Source organism: Hylobates moloch, unplaced genomic scaffold (genome assembly GCF_009828535.3).
Source record: "Hylobates moloch isolate HMO894 unplaced genomic scaffold, HMol_V3 SCAFFOLD_18, whole genome shotgun sequence".
In the NCBI taxonomy this organism is placed as follows: domain Eukaryota; kingdom Metazoa; phylum Chordata; class Mammalia; order Primates; family Hylobatidae; genus Hylobates; species Hylobates moloch.
The window spans coordinates 75892505-75920125 of NW_026652293.1; the positions used below are offsets into that span (position 1 = coordinate 75892505).

Below are 27621 nucleotides of genomic sequence, written 5' to 3' on the forward strand. Positions count from 1 at the left end.
TCCTTTTCATAAATTATAAATGTTTAATCAGTCAGAACTTTAAGATTTAAATTTTAAATTCCATGTCTTCTCCACTGCTTTTGTTAATAAAATTGACATTCAATTTTGTATCAATAAAAAATATTTAATTTTTATTTTTTCTAAAAATTTAGAAAATTTTACAGACTTGACTGATTTTACTTAATACAAGCATCTGCCATAAGATTAAATCTTGGGATAATCCTTCAAAATATAAAAGCAGCCTTATGAATGAAGTGCCATTTAGGTTCACATTTAAGTTCACATTTGTAGCAGTGTTACTTTTTTGTCATATATTTTCTCCTAAAAAATGATCTTCCATTTTCTTATAAGAAATTTAAATTGAGTCATTGGTTTGCCCTTTTCCTAAAGAATATGATATCTAAAATACTAGTAAATAATTCAACATTGAGTGATTTCATGTCTGATTTATGAAGGGAGAGTAAATACTTGATAGCTATAGATGCCACAAAATAAATTCAATTGAGATATATTTTCACCTAATTTCTGTGAGTTTATTTTTTTCACAGAACTAGACGATTGATACAACTTACATTTCTTTAGATAGATTATGTGTTTGTTTGGCAGCATATATTTGAACATTATTGAAACAGAACTTTATTTTTTAAATGATGGAATTTATAATATACGTGAATTGATTTGTATATTATGGGTTAAGTTTTTCAAAGCAGTAATGGAGCTGTGTGTTAATATATAGCTTATAATTGAAATGGTACATATTTGTACATTTTAAGCCTTTCAGTGTAAAATTTCTTAATTGGAATACTCTCTCCCTTGGCTAATTCATTAGTGAAAATATTTATTCCTCAAGTTAATGCTATATAGTATGATGCAATTTTTACATAGTGTAAACTTGTTTATGATATTTTGATTTCACTTTAAAACTTTTATTTTGCTTCTTAGACATATAGTTCGTACTCAATATAATGAGAAGTGCAGACACACATGAAGAAAATACATATCAGCTGTCTGGTTTTACAAATGATCATTAAAACACCATGTCTTACTACTTTGACTCCAAATTATTGTCTTCCTGAACCCAAAAGTAATTTTCACAAGTACATTACACAACAGAACTTCATCTTCTGCTGGTTAGCAGTAGAGGATTTAAATCCATGCCGACAGTTCATTTGACAATGACCTTGAGGGGCTTTGCTTCTTGAAGAAGAAAGCAGAAGCTTGCGGTAAACAAAGTTCACTTCTGACAGATGGATTGAATGACAGAAAGGTTGCGAGTGCCAGAATAGCCCTGGCAGAGGAGGAAATGTTCAGTGGAATCCAACAGGAGAGGAGGTGTGAACAGGTGCAGGGTTGCTGACGGAAGGGGAACCAGATGGAAGGAGCCAGAGCCAGTTTATTTAAAGGAAAAGGCAGAAAACATTGAAAGGCTGTGCGATCAGTGGCTAAAAGTGTTCATAGAGGAAGGTAAAAATTCACAAAGCAAAACTGCACAGTGGGGTAGCTAACACTTAGCATAATGGTAGTAATTTGTGAGTTTAGTTTGGAAGTTGCAATTGAAATGCATTCATCTTGGCTCTTGACACCGTCAAGTATAGATATTTGAAAGTTGTTTATTTTTTTAAGTTTCTAGGCTTTTTTAAATCCATCCATTAATTTAATTTTTTCCAGCCAGAAGCTCCATTATGATAATACTAAAATTGTGTCGTCAGCTAGGAAAAGAAAAAAATTTAAAGTGAAGGTTAACGTTCCATTCAAATTTATCTTGTGATGCCTCAGTTTTGTTCACATATGGGAAGCAAATGCATGCACTGTTGGGTGACATCTGTAATATCTAAGAAATTTGCAATGTTAGAATAGATGCTCTTGGTTGCTTTTGTTGTTTTGGATCTCTGTTCATTTTGTGAAGTCCGGTTTGATTGTTCCAGTAGGAATAATGCTCTTTAAAATACACGTTTGCCTGCCACAATCTGCAGGTTAATTTCTGCTGCTGAGGTTGACCTGATTTTCATTGACTTTCAGTGACCTGCCTTTGGGCAGACACCTGCAAACCCAAGTACAATTTACAAAAAGAACAGTATGCATACAGTGTAGCAAGAAATGAGGACTTTCTTGTTTTCTGAGACCTATTAAAATGTACCTTTCTCCACTGCAAACCAGAGATAGCCCTGCTAATACTCTGTGTGGTCAATTCATACATACCACTTATGTGGGCCCTTGTCTACCACAGTTTTCCTTGAAAATTTTACTACATTACATTTCTGACAAAGAGACGCCAATGAAGGAGGAGCTATTAAGAAGCTGTCACCGGGAAAAATGATGACAATGCACAATTATTTTGAGGTTTTAAAGATCTCGTAAATAATCCACAAAAGTTTCTGCACACTGCTCACAGAGATTAAACACACAAAGTAAATGAGTACTGTATTGACATTCCTTGTCTCAGAACTGCCTGGACCAAATTACGTTTGATTAAGGCTGGATGTTTTGGGATGTTTTGAGTTTAGAGAGAATGTCTGTGATTCGTGGCATGCTTTTGTCAGTAAATATAAAGAATTGAAATCAGATTAGCAGTTATAGAAGATGTTGATTTACTCCTGTGCTGTATATCAAGATCATCAATTTTGGTCTCTTTTTTTAATCTGGATGAGGCAATATACAACTATACTTTGAAGGAAAAATGGTAAGTGATTTCTTCTAGTAAAAGGAAGTTGATGACCTGTATTTTAAAATCATCTGCAAAATGTACTTTTTCCCCCCACTTGTTAAGGAATTTTTATCTAATAACTTCTTATTAATCTAAAATTTTATATAAAATCGATTGGAGTATCCTTGCTTTGATTATAGTGTACTGATTTTGCCATCTCTCCCATCATAATTACCAAATTTATTTATATAATAATGCTACTAGTATGGTGCTGCTTTGTAAAATAATAACATAAAACTCACCTGAACTATGGGGTTCAAATTGAAAGATAGTAAAAAGAAACTGCAACAATCAGTGTCATCATTTGATAGTCGTATCACAAATTAAATTGTAAACTTCTTGTAGGTAGAACCAATAGCTTCCCAGAAATACGTAAATTTAGTTGTACCTAGTAAAGTGTCTTATGTGATATGAGTCTTTAATTTTTTTGAATGAAGGGATAACAAGTTGATTGCTGCTAAGCAGGTATTCAGTCAACATTTATTGAGCACATGTTCTGTTCTAGCTACACTAGGCACTATGTAAATTTTCAAAATAAAGAGCCCATGATCCTTTTTCACAAGTATCCTACAACCTACCAGACAAGTTTTATGTAATTACATATACACATACGTGTGTGTGTAAAATCTAGAAAATAGTATATAAATTTATAAACTTTCTGTGACTCATGATCATCTTAAATGAATTAATGAAACTCTCATCTAGCCCAACACTTATAATGTGTGAGAATGTTGAGAGAAGCTAAGTGATTTTCCTAGTACCAACAGTGGTTGAGTGGCAGCAAAAAGTAGAGTCTGAATTTCCTTTCTCTAAGTCTAGCGCTCTTCTTGCATCCCACATTATACTTCTTTGTTCTCATTGATGATATGACTTGTGTGAGAAACCCCATTAAAATCCTTCAGTGCAAGTCTTTCACAGCCTGTTTTGGAAAGGAAAAAAAAATTTATTTTTGGATTTTGGCACACAGTTACTGGTTCTTGAAACAAACAAACAAAACACAAAGGTTCTTTAGCTTGCAAACAGTAATTACCAAGTTCACTTCTTAGAACTTTTAAAATTATTATTTATTTATTTATTTATTTATTTTTTTGCTGGAGTCTCACTCTGTCGCCCAGGCTGGAGTGCAGTGGCGTGATCTCAGCTCACTGCAAGCTCTGCCTCCCGGGTTCAAATGATTCTCCTGCCTCAGCCTCCCGAGTAGCCGGGATTACAGGCATGCACCACCACACTCGGCTAATTTTTGTAATTTTAGTTGAGACGAGATTTCACCATATTGGCCAGACTGATCTCAAGCTCCTGACTGGGCTCAAGCGATCACCTGCCTCGGCCTCCCAAAATGCTGGGATTGCAGGCGTGAGCCATGGCACCCAGCCCGTTTCTTGGAACTACTTCTGGGAGTGGTAGTAAAGATAACCTCCCGCATAAACGCTGCTTACCCTGTAATAGGCACATATTCACTTAATCCCCACATAACCCTGCCAGGTAGATTCTGCCATAAGCCCCATTTAACAGATAAGAAAACTGAGGTATTCAGAGGTTAGTACCTTGACCCAGGTCACAGCGCTACTAAGTGTTGGAGTAGGCACTTAAGCCTAGGCAGTTAGGCTCCCGACTACGATTTTATCCGTTACACTATGTTGTCTCTGATGGTAGATGTTGTGAAAAATAACTTCTGTCACCAGTTCCTTTTGGAAAGTTGTATTCAACAGGCTAAACCAGGTTTCTTAACAGTAGGGCTTCTCAGCGTTTTTAATATGTTAGTGCACACTGTGACTGTCTTAGAAAGGAACTTAGTTTTCAGTGTTTCCGAAATTTATATGACTTATGGAAGCTTTTCTATCAAATCTCCACACATCTTCCAGGAATCAGGTTTTTAGGAATACACTGGGAAAAACTGAACTAAACTAATTTGTAGTAGAACTGCTGAAAACTATCATATGGGGATTATTCATTATTGTATCTCATCAGTGCCTCTGCAACACCCTACTCCATCCCTCCCTGCCCCGCAACTTCACTTTCATTAGAACACACACGGTTCATGGAAAGAGTAGATAGGTTGGTAACTTTCAATTTTCATTTAGTCATTTCTCTAAAATGGGGGTGTGGGGTGGGGAAGCATCTTTGACCAGACTTCAAGAGTAGCCGGACAGTTAGCTGTGCCAGAGTCACGTTCCAAGCTCTTCCATATCTTACTGTCCCAACTTTGCCTTTATGTGATAATTCTATTTATTTTAAATTATGTGTTTATTCTAGAAAACAAATTTGACAATTACATAACTAGATTGCCAGTCAGTTCATTGAAGTTAGACACCTTTTAAAGCATGACTCTTTGAATGAGATTTCATAGAATAAGATGTTATTGTGGGTGCTCCCCTGTATATGTTTTAGACAATCTCCTGCCAGGAATTATTGGCACAGATTTGAAGTATGGGCCCCTAAGTCAGACTCTGCACTAGATTTTATTTTCCTTCAACCCACGATGTGGCAATATTCCTCCCTTTTATGTGTATTCTTTCCTGTGTTAGGAAGAAATAGAGCAACTCATGGGCAATAAGCTCTGGAAGTCGAGAAGTTTAGCACTCATAATGTGCTAATTTTTCTGTAAATACACTTGGAGGTGCCTATAATTTATAATTATGTCAAGCAGTTTCTACTGGTGGGGTTTTCTATAAATAACCGTCTTGTAATGATAACGACTGGAATTGTGATTCTCATGAAGACTTACTATGTGTGGTCCTAGCTTTCCCACCGACTCCGCTTTCTGGGTTCGCAAATTACATTTCCTTCAACAAATCAACTCCAGCAATTTTTATAAAAGTTTGAAACCATTCACTGGCTTATTTGTATTCCTCAAGGTGCAGAAAATGTTTGGGAATAAGCGAAAACTACAAAGGCAACAGATTAACTCCCCAGGCAGTGGGATAGCTTACTAAACTGGCTGACACATTGATTGACAAGCTAATATGGCTGCAAGGTCCTCTTGATGAACTTTGAAACTAGTCGTTTCTTACTAGAAACAAGTGATGAATGATACGAGGATGATTACTAGAGATTGAGTAAAGAAATCCACGGCGAAACATTTCAGAGAATCTATTTGCCATTTAAAAATTATAGAAAGACTATCCAATGATGAAGATTTTCCAGTTTTATTTACATTCACTTATTAGGAAGGAGTCTGCGACCCAGGTACATAACTGAACATTTTTAAAATAATTTGCCAGCTTGGCTGTATGGATTAACTTTTTCATAATGCTTTGTAATTTAATTTTAAATGTGAATATGTATTTTGGGAGTTGCTTCAAACCAAATCTGATTTACAAAAAAAAAAAAAAAGGATCATTTTGGTATACTATGGTGACTACTTCAGCTTCGATTGTTCTTAGTGTTCTAACAGAATCATAGGTGAGTGGCTGAATTAAATGAGAAAATTATCAAGGTTAAAAAAGGTCATTTTAATAGTCTTTGAAAATTATGAGTTTTTATATCTTCATGAAGCACTTATGTTTAGTAGTTTTGGGCCCTTGGTTATTTTTATTTGTGGAATCAGGATTTAAAATGCTGCTTTGCTATAGGGTGGTAGACAAAGGAGTGGCACTGAGACCAGTGCTGTCCAATAGAAATATAGAGGGAGCCACAAAATGTAAACCACACATGTCATTTAAAATTTTCAAATAACCACATTTTAAAAAGTAAAAGGAGGCCAGGCGCGGTAGCTCACGTCTGCAATCCCAACGCTTTAGGAGGCCGAGGTGGGCAGATCATTTGAGGTCAGGGGTTCGAGACCAGCCTGGCCAATGTGGGGAAACCTTGTCTCAACTAAAAATACAAAAAAATTAGCCAGGCATGATGGTGCACACCTGTAGTCAGAGCTACTCAGGAGGCTGAGACAGGAGAATCGCTTGAACCTGGGAGGCGGAGGTTGCAGTGAGCTGGGCAACAAGCAAAACTCCGTCTCAATTTAAAAAAAAAAAAAAAAGCAAAAGGAAACAGGTGAAATTAATTTTAATAACATAATTTATTTAACCCAATGTATAGAAAATAGTATTATTTCAACATGCGATTTATATAACACATTATTAATGACATATTTTTAATTTTTTTCCGAAGTCTTCACACCCCTTTGTGTATTTTGCACTTACAGCATGTCTTGATCCAACCTAGCCATATTTCAAGTGCTTACTAACCCCACGTGGCCAGTGGCTGCCACTCCAGACGTCACAGCCCTAGACTTTTGTTACTCAGTTTTCCAGCTTTCCCACGATGCCCAGCAGAGATGCAGTTAGATTCCCATGAGCTTAAACCCTGAATTGTTTCTACAAAAATGGGAACCATTTTATTAAAACAAGAAAATCATGTCATCTTTTTCTTGAATTTTGGAGGCAGTAGCCAGGACTCATACTATGATTAGTCTTTTTCTGAAGAATCGCCACTCTGAGGAGGAGGAGGAAGAGAGAGGAAGCTACCACTTACTGGCCATTACTTGAAGAGCAGATGAATGATTAAATATACCAGCATCACATTATAATAAGTTCTTCTATATCTTACTGTCCCATCTTTGCCTTTATATGTTGAAGAGTTGTTGAAAATGAATTTGACAATTAAATAACTAGATGCCAATCTGCTAACTGGATTTAGACAATTTAGGAACCTTTCAAATGGTCATCTGGGCTAGACATTGCTGGTTGCCTTATGTGGAGCTTCTCACATAATCCTGATAATATCATTTTATTAATGAGAAAACGGAGGCTTAGATTGAGATGAGGTTCCGCCTTGACGTGACGCAGCTAGCACATGGTGGAGCCGGGGCTGAAGCCCAGCCCCGTGTGTGCAATGCTGGGCAATGCTGCCTCACCCTGTGTAGCTTATGTCAGGAAATTGAGGAAAATTTTTATTCTTTCCTCAAGGCTGTCTTTGAGATAATTATATTGATTGTTTCAGCTTGAGTAGTCATCTTCTAGGAAATAATAAGGATAACAATAATAATAAGTACTAATTAATATTTTTTAACTTACTGTATATCAGTGCTGTACTAACAGTATTTTATATGTAATATCCTCATAGTCCTATGAGGAGAGGTACTGTTATTAACCTTATTTTTCATTCAAGAAAACTGAGTCCTAGGTTATGTGACTTACTTAGAGCAGGAGTTCCCAACCCGGGGCCACCTGAGCTCTACCTACTGTTGGAGCAGCAGCATTAGATTCCCATCGAGGCGCTAACCCTATTGTCAACTGCGCATGTGAGGGATCTAGGTTGTGTGCCCCTTATGAGAATCTAATGCTTGATGATCTGTCACTGTCTCCCATCACCCCCTGATGGAACTGTCTAGTTGCAGGAAAACAAGCTCAAGGCTCCCACTGATTCTACTTTATGGTGAGTGTTATAATTATTTCAATATATGTTACAGTGTAATAATAATAGAAATAAAGTGCCCAATAAATGGAATGCGGTTAAATCATCCCCACACGCCCCACCCTGGTCCGTGGAAAAATTGTTTTCCACGAAACCAGTCATTGGTGCCAAAAAGGCTGGGGACCACTGACTTAGGGCACACAGCTAGTAAGTGGAGGAATTGCAGCTTTGATGCTAAGTCTAACACACACCAAAGCCTGTTCTCTAAACTTCTGCCTCCTTGTGTACAGATGCCCTGCTGTCAGTGGAGCTTACATGCGAAGGGATAAAGGCTGAAAGTATCCTGTTGTTTTTAGGGGTATTTTAGGATTTCAGTTGCTTATATTTGTTTTCTCAGAGCACAAAGTCCTCGGTTTGGATATAGTCAGGGCAGGCTACCTTGTGGAAATTAGTTTGAAGATAGATTTAGAAGGCTGGAAGAAGCAGGTTTCCAGGAATGGAAAGGGCAGCTCTGTAGCTACAGGAATGGTGAGGATGAAGACTAAGAAATGGCTAGAGGAAGAGAAAGATCCAGCAGACACAGGTTATTGAAGCAGAGGAAATAATTAAGGATGTAGATAAGAATAGTTACAAGCAAGTATTACAAAGTCAAATAGAAATAATGTTAAATCATAAAATGACTAAAAGGCAAAATGTTTTGATGAAGAAAGTGACTTAATTATTGTATCAAGAACAAGAATTTTCTTATTTGGAAGAATGAGAAGAGTGGAGTAGGAATCAGAAAACTTGGGCTCAGGTCGGTGTTTTTCTTCTGTAAATGTAGTGCTTTTTACTTCCAGAATTGTGTGCAGAGATGGAGAGGTTACAGAGTTCTCAATCAAACTCTAAAAATGGACTACAGTGGTCTTGTTGCCAAGTCAAGGTTACTAGTCCATAGACTACAGCTGTAATTTCTGTATACATGCACATTGGGTGTTTGTCCAAAGGCACACTGTCTCAGCAATAATGAAAATTCTGCTATGTTACAGAAGTTCCCCACTTCCTCAAACTTAGACTTCTTTTCTTTTCTTTTTTTTTTTTTTTTTCGTTTTGAGATGGAGTCTTACTCTGTCGCCCAGGCTGGAGTGTAGTGGCACGATCTTGGCTCACCGCAACCTCCGCCTCCCAGATTCAAGCAATTCTTCTGTCTCAGCCTCCTGAGTAACTGGGATTACAGGCATGCACAGCATGCCCGGCTAATTTTTGTATTTTTAGTAGAGACGGGGTTTCACTATGTTGGCCAGGCTGGTCTGGGACTCCTGATCTCAGCTGATCTGCCTGCCTCGGCCTCCCAAAGTGTTGGGATAACAGGCATGAGCCACCATGCCTGTCCCAAACTTAGACTTCTGGCTAGTTTGAAATATAGCTGTAAATTGAGGTACAAGTTAAAACGCACTTGTAAGAAGCAAGTAACTATCACAAAGCCCTTGCACTTTTCTGTGCAGCATCTGTGGAACTATCCTAAAACACTTTTAGGTGTTACAAAGCAAAAAGGAAAACAAACAAAATAAAAAAACATGGCAGCAAATCACAGCAAACCAACCAATAAAAAATTATAAGAAGACCAGTATGCTTTTGGTTCTTTAGAATAACATCTGAGACCTTTCTTGCAATAAATATTATTAAATGCCTTCTGTTTCTAGCCACTCTATTAAGCACTTAAAGATCTGGCAATGAGCAACGATCCATAGGCACTTACTAGGAGAAGGAATAGCAACAGTAAGTATGCCTACCTTGTGTTAAATTATGGACCTTAATTATTAAGGAGAGCTTATTGTATTTGGTATAGTTTGCGTAAGAAAGCAGAGACATAATTAACACATTTTAGACATATTTCTACTGCAAACGGTGAGAATTCTGTGGATCTAACACCTGGAAAATTCTCGTATGTGGAACATATTCTCAACATTCTAGATAAACGATGCATTACTCTGTCATACTTATGAGACAAAATATAATAAAAAATATATAAATTATAATTCTTACTATTATACATATTTCTGAATAAATTTTATAGGCACAAGGGAACCAACATGTTCCCCATTTAATACTATGTCCTAGAAATTAATTCCTAAAACATTTTAATAATAGAATAGAAACTTTTCAATTAATTATGCTACAATTTTATAATAATGCATTTCCATTGACATGTTATAGAAACGCCACCAGAATGCATATTGATCCTACTGATACCTGATTTGAAGTTACTCATCAGAAGGATTAGTTACTGGGAATTTGTAGATCAAGTGATATTTTTCAGAGAAGGAAGCCAAGAATGCATAAAAGTCATTAGTTTATACAGACAAATTGAAATGGAAAATATGAATTTTTGAAAATATGTAGATACAAAGGCAAAATCGTGATTGAATTTATTTTAGGTAATAGCATATTTGGCCTTATTATTTAGGGTGATGAATTGGGCACAGGGTGTTGTATAATAGGATACGGTAGTGCTTTACCATCTCACAGGATCTTTGCCCCATGCAATCACTTAATGCATCGGGCACCCTGAGCTGTTGAAAACATTTGAAGACTGAAAATTAATGAAGTGTGCATTATCAAATGCACTGAGGCTGTTCAGTCTCAGTGTCTACCTATGGTATCTACCGTATCTAAGGAAACCATTACAGACATTGCTCTTACTATTGCTGTAGTAATAAGTGCTTTCCCTGATTCTAATGTTGTCCCTTCCCCATCTGTTCCCCACACTGCAGCCAGAGTGATCTTTCTAAAGCACGAGTGTGATCACAACACTCCGCTGCTTAAAACCCTACATTGGCTCCCTATTTCCCTCAGGACGAGGGCCTTAAAAATAGCTTCATGTTCTGGCTCCTGCCTACATCTCCAAGTCTCGTCTTTCTTCAATAACCTCCCCTCCACCGACTGTGCGCTGCTGCCCCACAACTTATATCCTCCAGCATCCAGTCATGCCAAAACTGTTTGCAGTGTTCTCAGGGCACCTGGTTATCTCTCCACCCTGTGTCTTTGCACAAACTGTCCACTTCACTTGTAATAGTCTTCTTTATATTCTTTGTATGGCAGATTACTACTCATATTTTAAGCTTCTGATTTTTTTTAAGCTTCCTGAAATCCTTCCTCCCTGTCCCCAGCTACTCCCCAATTCCTATCCCTTCCACCTGTATAATGGCAGGAATTTAGCCATACTTCAGTATTTACTATACCATGAGTTGTTTTTTTCCCCAAAACTCGTTTATTTTGTTCACTGGACCATAGACTCTTTGAGGCCATGGTCTACATCTTGCACACTGATGCATCCCCATACTTTTGTGGTTGGCACAAAGTAGTTGCTTAAGTATTTGTTGAATGGATGCGCAATCCACTGTTTGATTAAACAAACCCATCATGTGAGGCAGTGCCATGGAATGGAAAGAACGCTGGACTCGGAGTGAGAAGACAGATTCGGATTCCAGCTTTGCTACTTACTAACTGCATGGCTTTGAGAAAAATCTCTTAATTCCCGAGTTTGAGACACTTTATCTATCAAACAGGAATATCTGTCCATCTCTCTGCCCCACAGAGATGTTATGAAGAATAGAGAGGTCGGTGCATTTGAATGTGCCTTTTAAAATAGAAAGTACAGACATGCAAAGGGTGATGCGATAGTAACTGAAGTTGATAGTAAGAGTCTGCGGTTTTGTTTTAAAAGTAAATGGGAATTGTGCATATGTAATAGCAACAGACAATAGCTAGTCTACTGTACTGTCTTTTGCCTTGAAGGTAAGTTTTCAAATTATTTTGGAGATACTGGAAGAACATTTTTGGAGGGAAAATTATTTTTAGAGATGTTTCTGTTAAATATTTCCTTTCTTTTGTGTATATTCCCTTGAAAGAAGTTGACCTCCTTTCTGTTTCTGCTTCCTTCCCTAGAAGTGACTCATTCTCTGATCTGATAACTCATCTTTCAACATTGTGCTTGAAGTTCTGACATACTTTGCAGTGAAGAAAATAGAAGTAATTTACTCCAGGAAATATGCCATTAAGTCTTTTGCATACTTAAGGAAGTAGAGATTCCAGAATCTCATTCCTGTGTTTTCCTTTCTGTTTCTTCTCAGTAGTTCCACATTTGCTCAAATAAGGGAATATAGCCCCTGTTAGCTGTAAATAAGCATAGAATTTTAGGTTCTTCTCAAACATGGAAGACATCATGCTACCAATTTTATTATTGCTTTTGTTTTGTTTTATTTTCAATAATAATAAAAAATTCTTGCAAAAATAGAGATTATCTGATCACACTCTCTGACTGTAGTCAGTAGACAAGATGATACTTACCCCTGTGAGGATACTTAGTACTTTCCATCTTTTAGTAGTTGATCATTCATTCATTCGTTTATTCATTCATCAAATGTTCATTGACCACACAACTGTATACCAGGCACTATTCCGGATTTTCAGGATAAATTAGTGAGCAAAACACAGGTGCCTATTCTCCATGGATTTACATTACAGATTGATGCACATGTCTTATCTTTTCTAGAGTCTGTGGCCACTTGAGGCAGGAGATGTGTTTGTGGTACCTTTCAATGTTTGCAAAGGTGAATATATGTCTTTGAGAAGGACACAGCTAATTGATGATGTCATTGTAGGAGAAAGTAATCCAACAGCTTAGGGGACAGCAGGGAAAGAAGAAGGAGAACTAGCTTGGGATTTGGCTGTCAAGATGGATAATATGGCTGTTAAATGGCACACTCCCATATAGATAATTGAAATAGACAGTTGTTATCCTTTCAACCTTCTCTCATTTCTCTACATCCCTGATAAAAGAAGAGATTGAAGCGTAGTGATTCACTGTGGACTTTAGAGTCAGATAGCCCTGGATTTCCTGGCTATAACCTTTAATAACTAAAGAACTTGGACATACTGTATAACCTCTCTAGGCTCCCATTTTCTTATCTATAAAGTGAAGATACTAAGAGAATCTACTTTATATGGTTGATATGAGGATTAAATAAAAGAATGCATGTAAAGACCTTAGCTTATGTGTAAACATTAGTAATTAGTAGCTTCTTAAAATGATTAGTCCTTTAAGGTTGGATTTTCTTTTTGTTCTGCTTGAATGAAGAACCCCAGGATTAAAGGAAGAAAGTTATTAGTCTATAGTCACACAGGTGATAAGGTGGTAGATGCCATACTCTGACCCTCTAGCTCTGTGAGTTTAGCTGTACTCCATTGCCTCTCAAGGTGTCATCTTCTCAGAGCACAAAGAGAATAAACTCTAAAAGTACCCATACATTTGTTTAAAAAACAAGGCAAAACAAAACAAAACTATAAGCAAATATTTAAATCTAGTTACTAGTAGATTTGCTTTCCATAGATTATTAATTTTGAAACTACTTTCTGTGTATTCCAAGTTTGAACAAACAAGTATGTTGAGGATAATAGGAACCAAGTTTCTTACTATTGAGGAAAAAATTACAATTATGGAAAAAAGGGAGACAAGGTTATATGTATGTTGTTGGATTGTAATTGGAAAGACCAATATGAATGTGTATGCATATATTCATATAGGATACAGACAAAAATTTATATTTATATTCACATTTATACACTTATATGTATATTCATATCCAGACTTAGTCCACCAAGGTGATCTAGAAGCAATGATTTTGCAGTAGCAATGAGCACCACCTAGTGACAGATCTTGGTTTCTAAATACCATTCTCCATTAAAGGCACAAAAAGAGCTGCTTGGTCAAATGCTGATTCCAAGACTGGTACAAGGGCATTACAAGATAAGCCTGCAACATTTTGTGGAGATAGAAAGCCACATGAACAATAGAGACATGTCACATAGGAACCACCTTGAAAGGGTTCCCCCTGGCCAAATCCAGGATAAATTGAACATAAAAATAATAGTCATAATGGATTATAACCCACTGAATAAGATATGAATCCGTGACTCCATGCTGATATTAATGAATTAATAAATGAGAGAGAAGGGAAAGTTCTTTCTTATAATACAATGTTAACTAAAAAGTAGAGAAAGAATGATGGAGTGAAAAAGTCGTTTTTGGATGTAAAACTATTAGGTGAGAGCTCGATGAAGAATAGGATGTTTGCATAGTCTCAGCATCTCCCAACAAATTACCTCTTATTAAGTTGGAGCAAAAGTATTGTGATTCTTGCCATTGAAAGTAATTACTTTTGCGCCAACCTGATACAGAGAGGAAAAGAGTAACTTTACAGTAGAGAGGCCTGGGAGAGCTCACCTAACTGCTGTTTTGCTGAGTCTGACTTGTACCAGCTCATGAGAGCCAATTATGTGTATTTCTTCCCAACTTGGTATTCAGTGATGTCACTTTGGTAGCTTAAAATACAGCATGGTGGAAATGTCTACACTGAAAATTGGTGAATACTACAAAAGAGGGATTTCCTGTCCCCTGGAGGCCAGTTGTTAAATATCGTCTGGCACACCAATGATGTTAAGCTATCAAAGCTAATAGCACCAATATTGGGACAAATGTACATTTTCTGTCTAAACTCACATCGGTACCCAGCACCTCCCTGCCCCTTCTATCTGTATTCTTTAATGATTTTCAGCCAGTAAGCATGTTATAAATTCTCACAAGTTTTTTCATACCAATATGCTACTATCACAAAGTTCACAGAATTTTATCTTAAAAGGGAAACACCTTTTAGCCAAAAGAGTTGTATGTCTCACATTGGAACTTCAGACATCAGTGAAAAGGTGAGTAGGAACATGGAAGGTGGGATTGGTGCCTCAACCCCACAACTACCAGGTCCTTGTTCCCAGACTTGAGCCTTTCATTTTTTCCGTCCCAGGGTCATTGTTGAGCTAAATTTAACATCATTAGAAAATGTACTTTAAAAAATCTGTTTAACAAATCATTTTTCTCTGTGACATGAACATTTTTTAAATTGCAAGATTTAAAATAATAAATGATATGAAGAAGTTGAGTATCAAAAATATAAGCTTAATGCTTCAGTCCCGTTTCTAAAAAATGGGATGGTAAATATCATTGTGACCATTTTTAGAAAATGCAATCAACCAGAACTATAACTGGTGAAAAGGAATGACTATGCTTCCATGTATATGTAATCTGTGTTTGAGGCCTAGCCAGTACTCGTTCACTCCTTTAATTCTGAATTTTTATGAAGAAAACATTGACATGGCCTACATACTCCTGAATTACAGGTGATGTGAATAACTTGGAGAATAAAAGTGGATGTTCCTATTCTAGACCATTTGCTCCTCCTTTAATTTATTTATTTTTATTTATTTTTTATTTTTTGAGACAGGGTCTCACTCTGTCGCCCAGGCTGGAGTGCAGTGGTGCAGTTATGGCTCACTGTAGCCTCGACCTCCCTGGGCTCAATTGATCCTTCTGTATCAGCTCCTTGAGTAGCTGGCAGTGCAGGCACACACCACCGCATTTGGCTAATTTTTGTATATTTTTTTGTAGAGATGGATTGCACCAGGTTGCCCAGGCTGGTCTTGAACTCCTGGGCTCAAGTGATCCACCTGCCTTGGCTTCCCAAAGTGCTGGGATTACAGGTGTGAGCCACTGATTTGCCCCTTTTAAGAATCAGCTTTATTGGGGTAAATTTAAATATAATAAAATATCACCAATTTCTAACTGTGCAGGTAAATATGGTTTGACAAATATATGGAATTGTGGAAAGATCATAGTCATAACATAGAACATTTATATCAACCCAAAATGTGTCCTTGTGCCCTTTTGCTCACTGGTACCCCTCTCCTACTTCCAAATCCTGGCAACACGGATCTACTTTCTGTCCCTTAGTGTTTACTTTTCTTGAATGGCCTGTGAATGACATCGTAATATATGTCTTTGGTGTCTGGCTTTTTAAACTACGTGTATTGCTTTTGAGGTTCAGCCAAGTGCTGTATGTAGCATTGTTCCTTTTTATTTCTACTCTTCCTACCCATGGTTAGACTATACCACAGTTTATCCATTGAACAGTTGATGCACATTTAAGTTGTTTCCCATTTTGAGCGATTGTGAATAAATCTTTCAGCCCCATAACTACCAAGAAATTCTTTTTTACTCAGTGTTTTGAGTGGGAATTAAAGCAAACCAATTGGAGAGACTGGCTTGACCATCCTTCACCAGGCTCTCACACCCAGCTGGATTTGATTCTCATTTTGTTATGCTTTGGTAAATTTTCCCCTTGTACCTTTCTTACGAAGTATTTTACCATCTACTTTGTGTTTGGCCATTTTGAACTCCCTACTAGGGGCAAGGAGCATGTCTTATTTATCTTTATTTGACCCAGTGCCTAGCAGAGTACCTTTCACATAAGAGAGTTCTAATAAATATTTAATGCATTGATTTACATTCTTCTCTAGTTGCTCCTTGAATGCCTATGTGCTTTTTATAATTTTTTCAATCCATTATTGTATTACCTCTAGAGCAGTGTATCTGATCTTTTGGCTTCCCTGGGCTACACTGGAAGAAGAATTGTGGGCCACACATAAAAGACATTAACATTAATGATAGCTGGTGAGCTAAAAAGGAAAAAACAAAAAGGCCCGTGCATAAATCTCATAATGTTTTAAGGAAGTTTATGAATTTGTGTTGGGCTGCATTCAAAACCATCCAGGCCGCAAGCTGAGTAAGCTGTCCCACTGGCGGCCCAGGACGGCTTTGAATGCAGCCTGATACAAACTGGTAAACTTTCTTAAAACATTATGAGATTTTTTTTGTGTGATTTTCTTTTCTTTTCTTTTCTTTTCCTTTTTTTCCCCAGCTCACCAGCAGTTTTTAGTGTTAGTTTTAGTGTATTTTATGTATGGCCCAAGACGATTCTCCCAGTGTGACCCAGGGAAGCCAAAAGATTGCATACCCCTGCTCTAGAGTATTATAAAATAGGGTTCCCTAAATAAAAACATTTTAATCCTACCTCTGCCTTTAAATCATTCACTATGCAACCTATAAGCAGACTTTAAATTCTTTGTGACCCTTGGGGATTTTTTAGTAGGTTTTTTTCTTCCAAACTGAGAGGGTTTGATGAAACTCATTTGAGGTTCCCTTTTAGTTCTAACATTCTGGGAATTTATAAAAAGCCTACCAAGTCAGAACCTGCAAGAGAGGAGAGAAGGCAGCATAGGAAAGTGGAAGGGGAAAGGAGGTTGGAAAGCAAAATTATGTCATGTTTCTAGGCAATGAAACATAATGTATAGTTTCCCAAATAGAGGGAAATTTGGGGAAGGATTCAAGAAATATCAGTTGACACGTAACTCAACGTTTGTTGGTAGAAATCTTTTAAATTGTTTTATTTTATAAAAAGGACTTCAATTATGACAGTAGTTCTTTTCTATAGTCAATTTATTTTTTATCTTTATTTATCTATTTTGAGACAGAATCTCACTCTATCACCCAGGCTGGAGTTCAGCGGCACAATCTCTGCTTGCTGCATCCTCTACCTCTCAGGTTCAAGTGATTCTGCTGCGTCATCCTCCCAAGTAGCTGGGATTACAGGCATGCACCAGCACGCCCAGCTAATTTGTGTAGTTTTAGTAGAAATGGGGCTTTGCCTTGTTGGCCATGCTGATCTCTAACTCCTGGCCTTAAGTGATCTGCCCACTTTGGCCCCCCAAAGTGCTGGGATTACAGATGTGAGCCACCGTGCCTGGCCTATAGTCAATTTAGAATATCGGTAATTAGACAGCTTATTCTAAAAAATAATGGTGAGATTGACAACCCCTTTACATTGGGGAACTGTAAGTACCAGTTTGTGATGGGTAGTTTCAGTTGTGACTGTTATCTTGGTATAATTATTAATGGTGCCCCTTTCACTCTCAGATGGGCATTGGTGTTGGAGAATGCATTTATGTCACCCAACTGTTAGGGGTTGCAGAGCCCCAGGTTTCTATCTCTGTCTCCTGCCCCAGCAGGGGGTCTGACTTAGGGATGGTTAGAGTCCACAGGGCTTTCTTTTTTTTTTTAGCTGACTCCTTCAGCAGCACGGTCTGCAGCTGGCAGAGCCATTAGAACCATTCTCTTCCAAGCACCTTTTTCTAACATGTCTGAAAAGTTTTTGCCTCCTCTCGTAAGACTTAAGCAGATTCTCCAGCTACACGTAAAGATAGCAGCCTTCCTTTCCCCTATGACAAGAGTATAACAATATCCAATCATGAAATATTCACTGCCCAGTTCCTGTGTGCCAAGCACTGAGCTGGGCTGAGGGTATAGACAGACAAAGATGACAAAGGAAGCAGACATGTAAAACAATAACTAAAGTGTGATAAATACTATCTTTGTACGATGTACACAACATATATTGAGGTCATTGAGGGAAGAATAGTTAATTCAGGAGAGAGGAAGGAGAGGGGAAGAATTTTGAGCTAGGCCTGAAGGGGGTAGTTTTATGTATACATCTTACGGGGGATTGAGTGGGCAGGTTGCGGGGCTTTCCAGGAAGAGGAAGAGACATGTGCAGTGATCCATGGCCAGAAAATATATGGTGTGACTGGGGAAGCAAAAAGTAGCCTAGTCTGACTATCCATTTGTTGTATATACTAGTTTGGAACTGAGTGCGACGCAAGACCTTGGACCACATCCCGGGGGAGGTGTTATTAGAAGTACCAGACAGGACCTTACTTCACATTTAGCATGGACCCCTGATGATTCCGTTTGAGTGAGGTGTGGGTGTATTTTCATTCCAGAATTTTACACTACGACATTACCACATGCATTGACCAATTTTAATACAGGCTTTCCTTATGTTGCTTTATAATTAGAAGCCAGTGAATTGAAGTTCCACAGCGGTACATAGACTAGTAGTGATAGCTTTATGGAATTGTTTATTTTTAGTTTGGCAAAGGCTAAGCAGTAAATATCTCAATTAGTAAACTAAAGTAGCATGGATGAGAAATGCCCACAAGGAGATCAGGAGTTAGAAATAACTAAGTCAGTTAATTGAAGGAAACCCTCATATCACTTACCCCTATTTAGAGTTTGAAGAACCATCCTAATATGTGTGTGTGTGTGTGTGTGTGTGCACGTGTACATGCACACACACACTGTCAGTATCCACAGTGCTGCCAGCATTGAGGTCCTTTGCATTCCCCAGGTTCTAGTTGTTTAGGAAGTTTCTCTCTTTGGAGCCACTGTGCTTGGTTATTGACCCAGTGGGATAGGTCAGTGTCCTATCACAGTACGATGGGATGTTGTCTGACTACAGAAGCTTTTCATCCTGCAATTTCTTTCAACATGACCCACGAGGGATTTTATTATGAAGTGCTGGGGGAAGTTATTCGTATTCATATTTGTATTCATATTCACATTATATGGCCTGATGTGTGAAGATATTTAGTGAAAACATGCATGTGGCACTGCAGAATCACTTACTCGCCTCTACATAGAGGATCCTGCATTATATTTAAGATTCCATTTTAAGTTTAGAGTGAAAACGGAAGTGGTCTACAAGGCTCAGTTTTCAGAATATAAGTTGTGTTCCTAGAGTTCCCGTATGTCTAGGAAACATTGACCACTCGGAAGATGAAACATTCATTGGTAGTGTAAAACATTAAGAATGTTAGAGAAAAAAGGTTTGTGTTTTAAAGTTACGAAATACCATTATTTAGTTGTTATGATGTTTTGACACTGCACACTTTAGTCCATTTGGACTCATGGCACGTATTTAACATTGTATGGAAGGTTGTTTGGATCTTCCCCCTAAAGTGGGGGAGGGTCAATAGAAAGGTCCTTGTCTTCTTATGCTTAACAATTTACTACGTATCAGCTCTCTCTGGTCTATAGGGGACATGATGAGGGTTTGTGCATCTGCAGATTAAATTTCTGTATGTCTCCTCTCTGTTTTGCAGACAGGAAAAAGATAGCATTCAGCAGAGCTTTAGCAAGGAAGCAAAGGCCCAAGCCCTTCAGGCCCAGCAAAGAGAGCAGGAGCTGACACAGAAGATACAGCAAATGGAGGCCCAGCATGACAAAACTGGTAGGTGGTAGGGAAAGATTAGAGCCTGGGCACTCGCTCGCAAGCCAGGCCCACGCCTTACTGTGAAATGACATCAGGAACACCTGTAACCTTTGGCTGGCCGAAGGGAGCAGATGCTAACTACACCGGAGATTCCGAATTACATATTAGTTAGCGTTTAAAAGAGAAAATGGAAAGTATTGCCCACTGTCTGTTGATTTCAGAGTGCTGCTCTCACATCTGTTGCACCATCTGGATTATGAGTTTATTTACCTGTGTTCAAGAAACGTAAAGCTGAGAGAGACCACAACAAAGTAGAAAAACAAAGGGCTTGTTTTTGGCTGGGTTTTCAGGCACACATGTTATATAAAGAAAATAGCATCAGAAGCTCTGCGGGAAATGCTCTGAGCTTACAGTTAGAGTCTCCTGAATAGCATTGAACAGTTCCCACAGTACACACATTATAGCTACTCTAAAAGCCTAATGAGTTTGCTTCAGCATCCAAACTGGAGAAAAGCTTTAGCCATTAATCGGTTCTTAATTCACTGTCGCAGCTGGATGTAATTCAGTGGCTCCAAATTGATATGTTCCTTTATTTAATCTTTGCAGCTTCGAACATTTTTAGCATTTGTATGATTTCCCCACCTCCCCCAACCCAATCTAGAGTGATGTTTAATCCTTTGCATTTTTCAAGTTCTCACAACTGCTGTTAAAATTCACTAATACAAGGCATTGACCACAGCTGGCAGCTTGGCTAAAAATTGCCATCTTTCATCACACTGGCACTATTCTGCAGACTGAGTTGGCCAGTAACTCTTTACCTTTAATTTGAAAGTAAAATGCACTTTGAAAATAGACAGTTTGATTTGTTCAGTCAGAGCATTATGTAGTTTCTTTCACTTTTGAGTTGTGTGTTCACAGACAGTGTTAGTCAAAACAAGACAGTGTCAGTCATTATAATTCAACACCACATACTCCACACTGATTGTACTATTAAAACAAAAGTTTAATTGATCCTGTCTCTTCCAGAAAAATGTTGCTTAATTTTAGTGCCTTGATTTATTTTGATTTGTATGCTATATACTTTTTGCTAATCATTGGCTAAAATTGAAAAGAAATAAAGGACTCTTAAAACTTATGCTTGGAGGTAATTTTCATATGATTTAATGTATTAATATATTGTATTTGATGACACAGTGAAAAATTATTTCTTATCCTATGGGTGAAAAATTACTAACATGCAAGTCATTAAATAATCTATTTACTTATGAAGAGGCAGATGTCATATCGACTCACATAATTCCCTCTAGCACTTTCAGTAGAGATTTTCTTCTAACAGCATTTGGCCAGAAGAAATGAAAATTCGCCAGGTTTAGTAGATGTTTTTCCACTAAAAACAAAAAGAGGAAATTGTAGGATAAATCATTGTTTTTGCCCCTACTGCTTGCATGATCCTCGTGATCAGAGTCTTGGGCGGAATCTAAGCACTAGATTAGAGTGTATTTAACTGTTAAAACCACCTTAAGAACACTTCCTTTTGTCTTGTACACATATACACAAAATCACACTGTTTTCCGTTTCTTTGACCAGATCTCCATTGAAGCTCATGCTGTTGACAATGAAATTAAAATTCTAAAGAAAATACACATTTTTACCTTCATAATTAGAGAAGTGTATGCAACATTGGGGGTGGTGGTGGTAGTAAACCATGTGTGCAAATACGAAACAAAGCATGAATTACAGTGTAGAAGAGAATTCCTCGATGATTTTAGTTTTGAGTTATCTGGTTGTGATAATTTTTGACACTCTGTTTATAGTAAAATTGTCAAAATAAAAATATAATATCTTGCATATTGCAAAGATATACGCATCTATGCTTCCACTTGAGGTATTTGACACTTTATTAACATGTTAAAATGTTACACCAAGCTGGTATGATGAAAAATGTTTCTGGTGTATAATTATGTTGAAAATAAATGACTCCCAAGATTGAGTGTCTTTCCAGATGATAAGTCCTTTGACTTAGGACATTGAAGGTGATCTAGTGGCTTATTGGAAATGTGTAGGATCTAAGCACTTTACCACTCTATGTATGGAAGCACTGCAGAGCGACAACCATAAACATCTTATGTTGGTGGGGGTTTATTGTTATTTCTAGAAAATGAGCAGTATTTGTTGCTGACCTCCCAGAATACATTTTTGACAAAGTTAAAGGAAGAATGCTGTACATTAGCCAAGAAACTGGAACAAATCTCTCAAAAAACCAGGTAGGTGATGTTATAGAATACTTTCAAGAGCACTGTGTGTGATTACTCTAATTTTTTCTTGAAAAGCAGCATTTACACTGTTTTATAGTCTAATGTCAAAATTAGGTATCTGCTGATGTTTTCTTTGAAAATATTTTCTACATATGGACATTTTCCTAATTGTCCATACACTTTTATGTTTTTTCATGATTATGTGTATGTACTATTGTTTGACGTTTTAATATTTAGAATTGAAAACTGTGAAATTTCAGGAAATAAGGATCAATATGGTAATAACATAAAGATGCAGATAAATCAAGCAGTTATAAAATCTTACATTGGTATGGTTAACACATTTTAATCTATTGTTACAATTCACCATGAACACAAAAGCTATCTTTAGGTTAAATGATAACAGATGAAATGTGTATATATAAGAATGAAAGTAGATGGTACTTTGAAATAAATAAACCAAAACTATTCTTCCCTTCTCCTAAAATTGTTATATTTTAATAGAACAGCCATCATTCATTTTATAGGCGTACTACTCTTTTATAAATCCATTGATTGGAATCTTAATGACTTTTTTCTATACACTTTCTAGTCAGATTATCTCAATGAATAAATTATTTTATATTCTAAACTGCAAGAAGCCCGACTCCTCATCTCAGCTCTGACAGTAACTGAATAATCTTGGACAAATTTATTTGACCTACTTGGACTATAGTTTCTTCTTTTGTAAATGAATGACATTGGACAGAATCACTTTAAATTGAACTATAGAAGGCAATATTCACATAACTGATAAGATGTCAAATATTACTTTATGTGATAACTTAATGAAAAAAATAGCCTGTGTATCTTCTCTTCTGCATTTTTCTGAAACTCACGTAGATCTATTGAGAGCAGGAAATATGGCTCAGCAAACAAACTACTGACCTAGATGTTTCATTCGGAGAGGATTTCTGGGAGGATCAGGGCATATCTGATCACTCTGAGCTCCATCTCGGAATCCTGCATCAACAAACTGTCTTAGCTGATAGAACCCCCATCCCTGAATCTTCTGGGGAATCAGAGGGCTCGTGCATCCAACTCTCCCTGCTCACAGGAAGGCAGAGGCTCCTGTAACCACCAAGAATGTACTCTGACATGCACACCTTCCTAGCATATACTAAGATTGTATTTTGGTAGGGGAAAACCTAGATGCCAAAATACCAGATATTTCAAGGAAATTTGACCAAGAAAACCAAATGATTTTGTCATGAAAGAGACCCATAAAATATCCACAGTAGCTATTCTTAACCAGAAATACTTGATTTGCACCACATAGATCCAAAAGTAATTTGTTAGAAGAAAACAAACCAGATTGTATCATTTAGGGATAAAATGATATTAATCTGGGTTTTATATAAATGTGTTAGGTCTAAAATTGGTTTGTGAATGATTACTGATCTTGCTCTCCAAGGAGACCTAATTAGGGAAATTTATTCTATAAAAGAGACAAAAAGGTGCTTGGTAGATGTTATTTAATTCTCACCACAACTTGAGGCAGGAATTATTATCTTCCAGATAAGGAAACCAAAACTGTTTAAATAACTGGTGAGTGGGAGAGCTGGGGTTCTAACACAGGTATTTCTGGTTCCAAAGTATATGTTCTTTCTACGGTAATTACAGTATTTTACATCTATTGCTAAAGAAAATTCAAGCCACAGTAGTTATGATGAGAACGTTTGGGAAGGAAAAATTAACCTTTAAATTTCCGTGGAGAAGTAAGCGTCCTTGGCACGTAACGGTTAACTTACTCTGTGCCCCTAGGCCCTCTTTTTCCTCCTCTAGATCTGTCATCTTAGCCTGTACTGGTCTAACTCAGCACCTCTACTGCTCCTCCTGCTTCTCATTCCTCCAGCTCCTGAACACTACTTTGTAAATTGGATGTATTCTTTTGTATCTGACACATAGATGGCACTTAATGAATAAATGATGAATGAATGAAACAAATAGGTGTGGTGCTATTCGCACCTCCTGATCTGACTTCTGATGCCAGTCTGTTCCATTGTTGATGGCTGGCGGTGTGCAGTAAAGAACACGTGGCAATTCAGAGGAACTAGGTTTGAATCTCACGCTCCCACTTGGAGCTTTGTAACCTTGGGTACATGGCCCCATCTCCCCAAACGTCAGCTTCTGTAAAAACATTTCTAAAGCCACACTGCAGGATTGTTATGGGAATTAGAATTATGTATATAGATACACATACATACACGTATCAAGTGCCTAGCACAGTGCCTGACACATAGTAATACACAGTAGCTGCTATTATTTTCACTGGTAGCATTTTTAAGGGTCTTGACTGGTAATTTGGGTATCACTTTACATAGCTATTGTCTTTGCCAGGGAAAGTCTGACTGTCATTTTCTGACGGACATAAGTCTATGCCACAATGAAAGCCTTTTTAAAACAGCCAGATCAGGAAAATGTGGATCTAGTTGTATTTTGTAACTCTGATGAATTAAAGCAGGCACCTACTCTAACTTTACGATTTGACTCAACCAAGGCCTGGCAAGTAGTAAACACTTGATAAATTGTTACTTACTATTTTTAAAACTCTCAAGCGCCCCTAAAACTTACGAAAAGTGCATTCTGTGCGCCTCACAAGAAAGTAGTGAATAGGACAAATTGTGATTTTAGGGTTGTTTGCTCTTGATTTCTTTTAGTTCCAGTTTCATTTCTCCCTGGCTTCCTACTATGACATTTTCAGTAACTCATTCATGTTAAATTTTACATTCCATTTTGATGTTACCTTCTGCTTTGAAACCATCTATAAAACTTGAGGGGCTTAAACTGCTTCTTTTAAAGTACAAATTGTTAATGTAGTAAACCCTGAAGAAGCCCTCCGGGAGTGTGCCTCTGCATGTCCCATGCCAAACTATTGGGATAAATAATTTTTCCTGTGCTTTGAGGTAAGGAAAATCTTGGAGTTTCTAAAGTTTTGTCATTGTGGAAACTCAGCCTCCAAATTTATACTTATGCAATCCATATGGTAATTTTGGTCCAGCTTTTCCTCAGAGTATTACAGTAAAATTCTTCTTGAAAGTAAGTGTATTTATTTTGTATTGAGCAATAATTAAGACATATTTTTCCCTCCTCTGTCACTAGCAACATTGAGTCTTGTTTTTCAAAATACCAACTAAACAAATAGATTCCTACCATTTAAAACAAGATTTTAAACTCACAGATCTAGTCATTTGACTGAAGCCCATGCAGAATGACGGGAAAGCTGACAGCATGGGCTCGGCGTGCACGTACACACTTACTCTCTGCCCCAGCTTCCTGCTAGGCTGCTCTGTTGCTCTGTGAAAATGTTTTGAAATGGTACCTCCGTGTGTGTGTCTGTTGCATGTGTTTTCTCCCCAAGTAGACCGTAAGTCACATTATGGCAGTGATGACTGCTTCTGTTTTCTGGAAGCCTCCACAGTGATTAGCACAGTAGTTTGTGCACTGTGTGTACTCCACACTGCACGTAGTGGTGTCTGTAACCCCGGGGTTTGTGAATGGCACATCCCATTTTAAAACTTAAAATGAACTGCTGATTCTGTGCATTTTATATAGCTTGTTTTTGACCATCAGGCAAGAGAATTAATTCCATTTTGCTTTTAATTGGCACCAGGCAGACATTCTGGCTGATTTTAGTTGAAGCTCACATAAACTTTCGCTATCCTTCCTTCTGTATTCCCCAGTACTCTGAGAGCCTATTACAGTTATGGGGTTGTTTTTTGAGGGAGGTAAACGGAGCTATTTAAATGTCTTTGGTACAACTGTGATTTTTCTTTATCAAAGTGAAGGAAGTGTTCGCTCTCCCCACGCACTTAGATGAATCAGCAGTAAAACGTTGCAGTGTGGTTTGCAGTGCTATCTAACACCTGGCCTGGGAGAGCTGGGAAGGATTGGATGCTGGCAAGGAGTGAGCCTCTGCCAGCCACAGAGTGGAGGGAAGTGTGCGCTAGGTTTTAGCTTCCACCACTTGTACATTGAAAAGAACAGGATAGAGCGTAGAACCAGGGTCTATGTGGTTTTGCTTCTTTCTTTTCTGTCATTGTCACTTTCTGGGTTGTGAGGCTTGTGGACTGATGTCTAACATTGCCCATTGTGTATTTGTGATTTGTGTTTTGTAATTAAGAGGAACAATGGGAGTCCACGGGGTCTCGTTATGTATAATGGTTGGTTTAATTTGTTTCACTTCTATCTTGTTAATTGTAAATTGATCATTAAGATTTGAATTCTAATCTGTCACCAGGGTTGTGAGTATTGAGGCTAGAGCAATGATCCTGGTTTTAATCACTGATGATGAGAAACAAATTTTATAATTTTGGTACATATTGCAGTTCATATATTTTAACACTATACTTTATGGTGTTATAAATATTGTTAAATGACTTTTAGTGTAGTTTTACTGTGTGGACTATAATGTATAAATTATATTACTGTTTTGGCAACAGTAGGTATCCAACTGTGTGAGTTTAATTGAGGTGAAGAACACACACCCGGTTGAACTGTTTTTTTCCTTTGCATGTTTAGATGATGTTAGGTTGGGATACTATAAAAATTATATTTTCTACAAGAGGAGACTGATATTGGCCTCTGCTAATTGCTAACAAAAGTCAAACTAGAAGCTAAAAGAATAAAAAATTAAGATACTGTATTTCCCTTTGAAAGCAATTATCATTTTAATCCGAATTATAGTAGTAAAATATATTTCATGCAAATGCAGTTATACAACATAACTGGTATATAAAAATACAGGGGAAAGTTCATGCTTCTGTAAAGCCAGAAATTGCCTAAATTTTCTATGAAAATGGATTAGAGTCAATTATCCTTTTATATGACACAGGATAATCATGCCAGAAATGTATCTCCGAACTGACAGAAAACTTGTAAGTTTACTCTTTGAGCTTTGCAAACTACTAGTTCTAGGAACGTATCATGAGCTCCAGACAGAAAAAGGATGATGTGCAGGCATATATGTCAAATTTTTATTGAAAAATGGAAGTTGGTAGGCAAATTACAATTATAAATAGAGAAAAAAACAAAAATGTGCGAAGCAGAAAAAAAGATTGTTGTAATACACACTTGATAGTGATATGTACTTTATAAACAACATTTATATTTTTGGGATTATGTAAGACATCCTCAATGCAGGGAATTTGGAAAATGCAAAGAAGAATTAAGGAAAATTTGCTGTGCCACTACCATCCGGAGATAACTATTCTTACCTCTCATATATTTCCCTTCAGTCATTTTTCATGTGTATGTCTGTGTACATTTATAGTGTGATTGAGATTATACCATA

General features: G+C 37.3%; 1 protein-coding gene across 7 annotated transcripts in view; it reads left to right on the forward strand.

Moving 5' to 3' along the window:
* The window catches only part of SDCCAG8 (SHH signaling and ciliogenesis regulator SDCCAG8), a 251048-nt gene that overhangs the window by 146475 nt on the left and 76952 nt on the right, over positions 1-27621 (forward strand). For all 7 annotated transcript variants that reach the window (XM_058430700.1, XM_058430698.1, XM_058430701.1 and 4 more), the window contains 2 exons: positions 19925-20052; positions 22190-22298. In XM_058430700.1, the coding sequence (XP_058286683.1) occupies positions 19925-20052; positions 22190-22298 (237 nt within the window). The remainder of the gene's footprint in view (positions 1-19924; positions 20053-22189; positions 22299-27621) is intronic.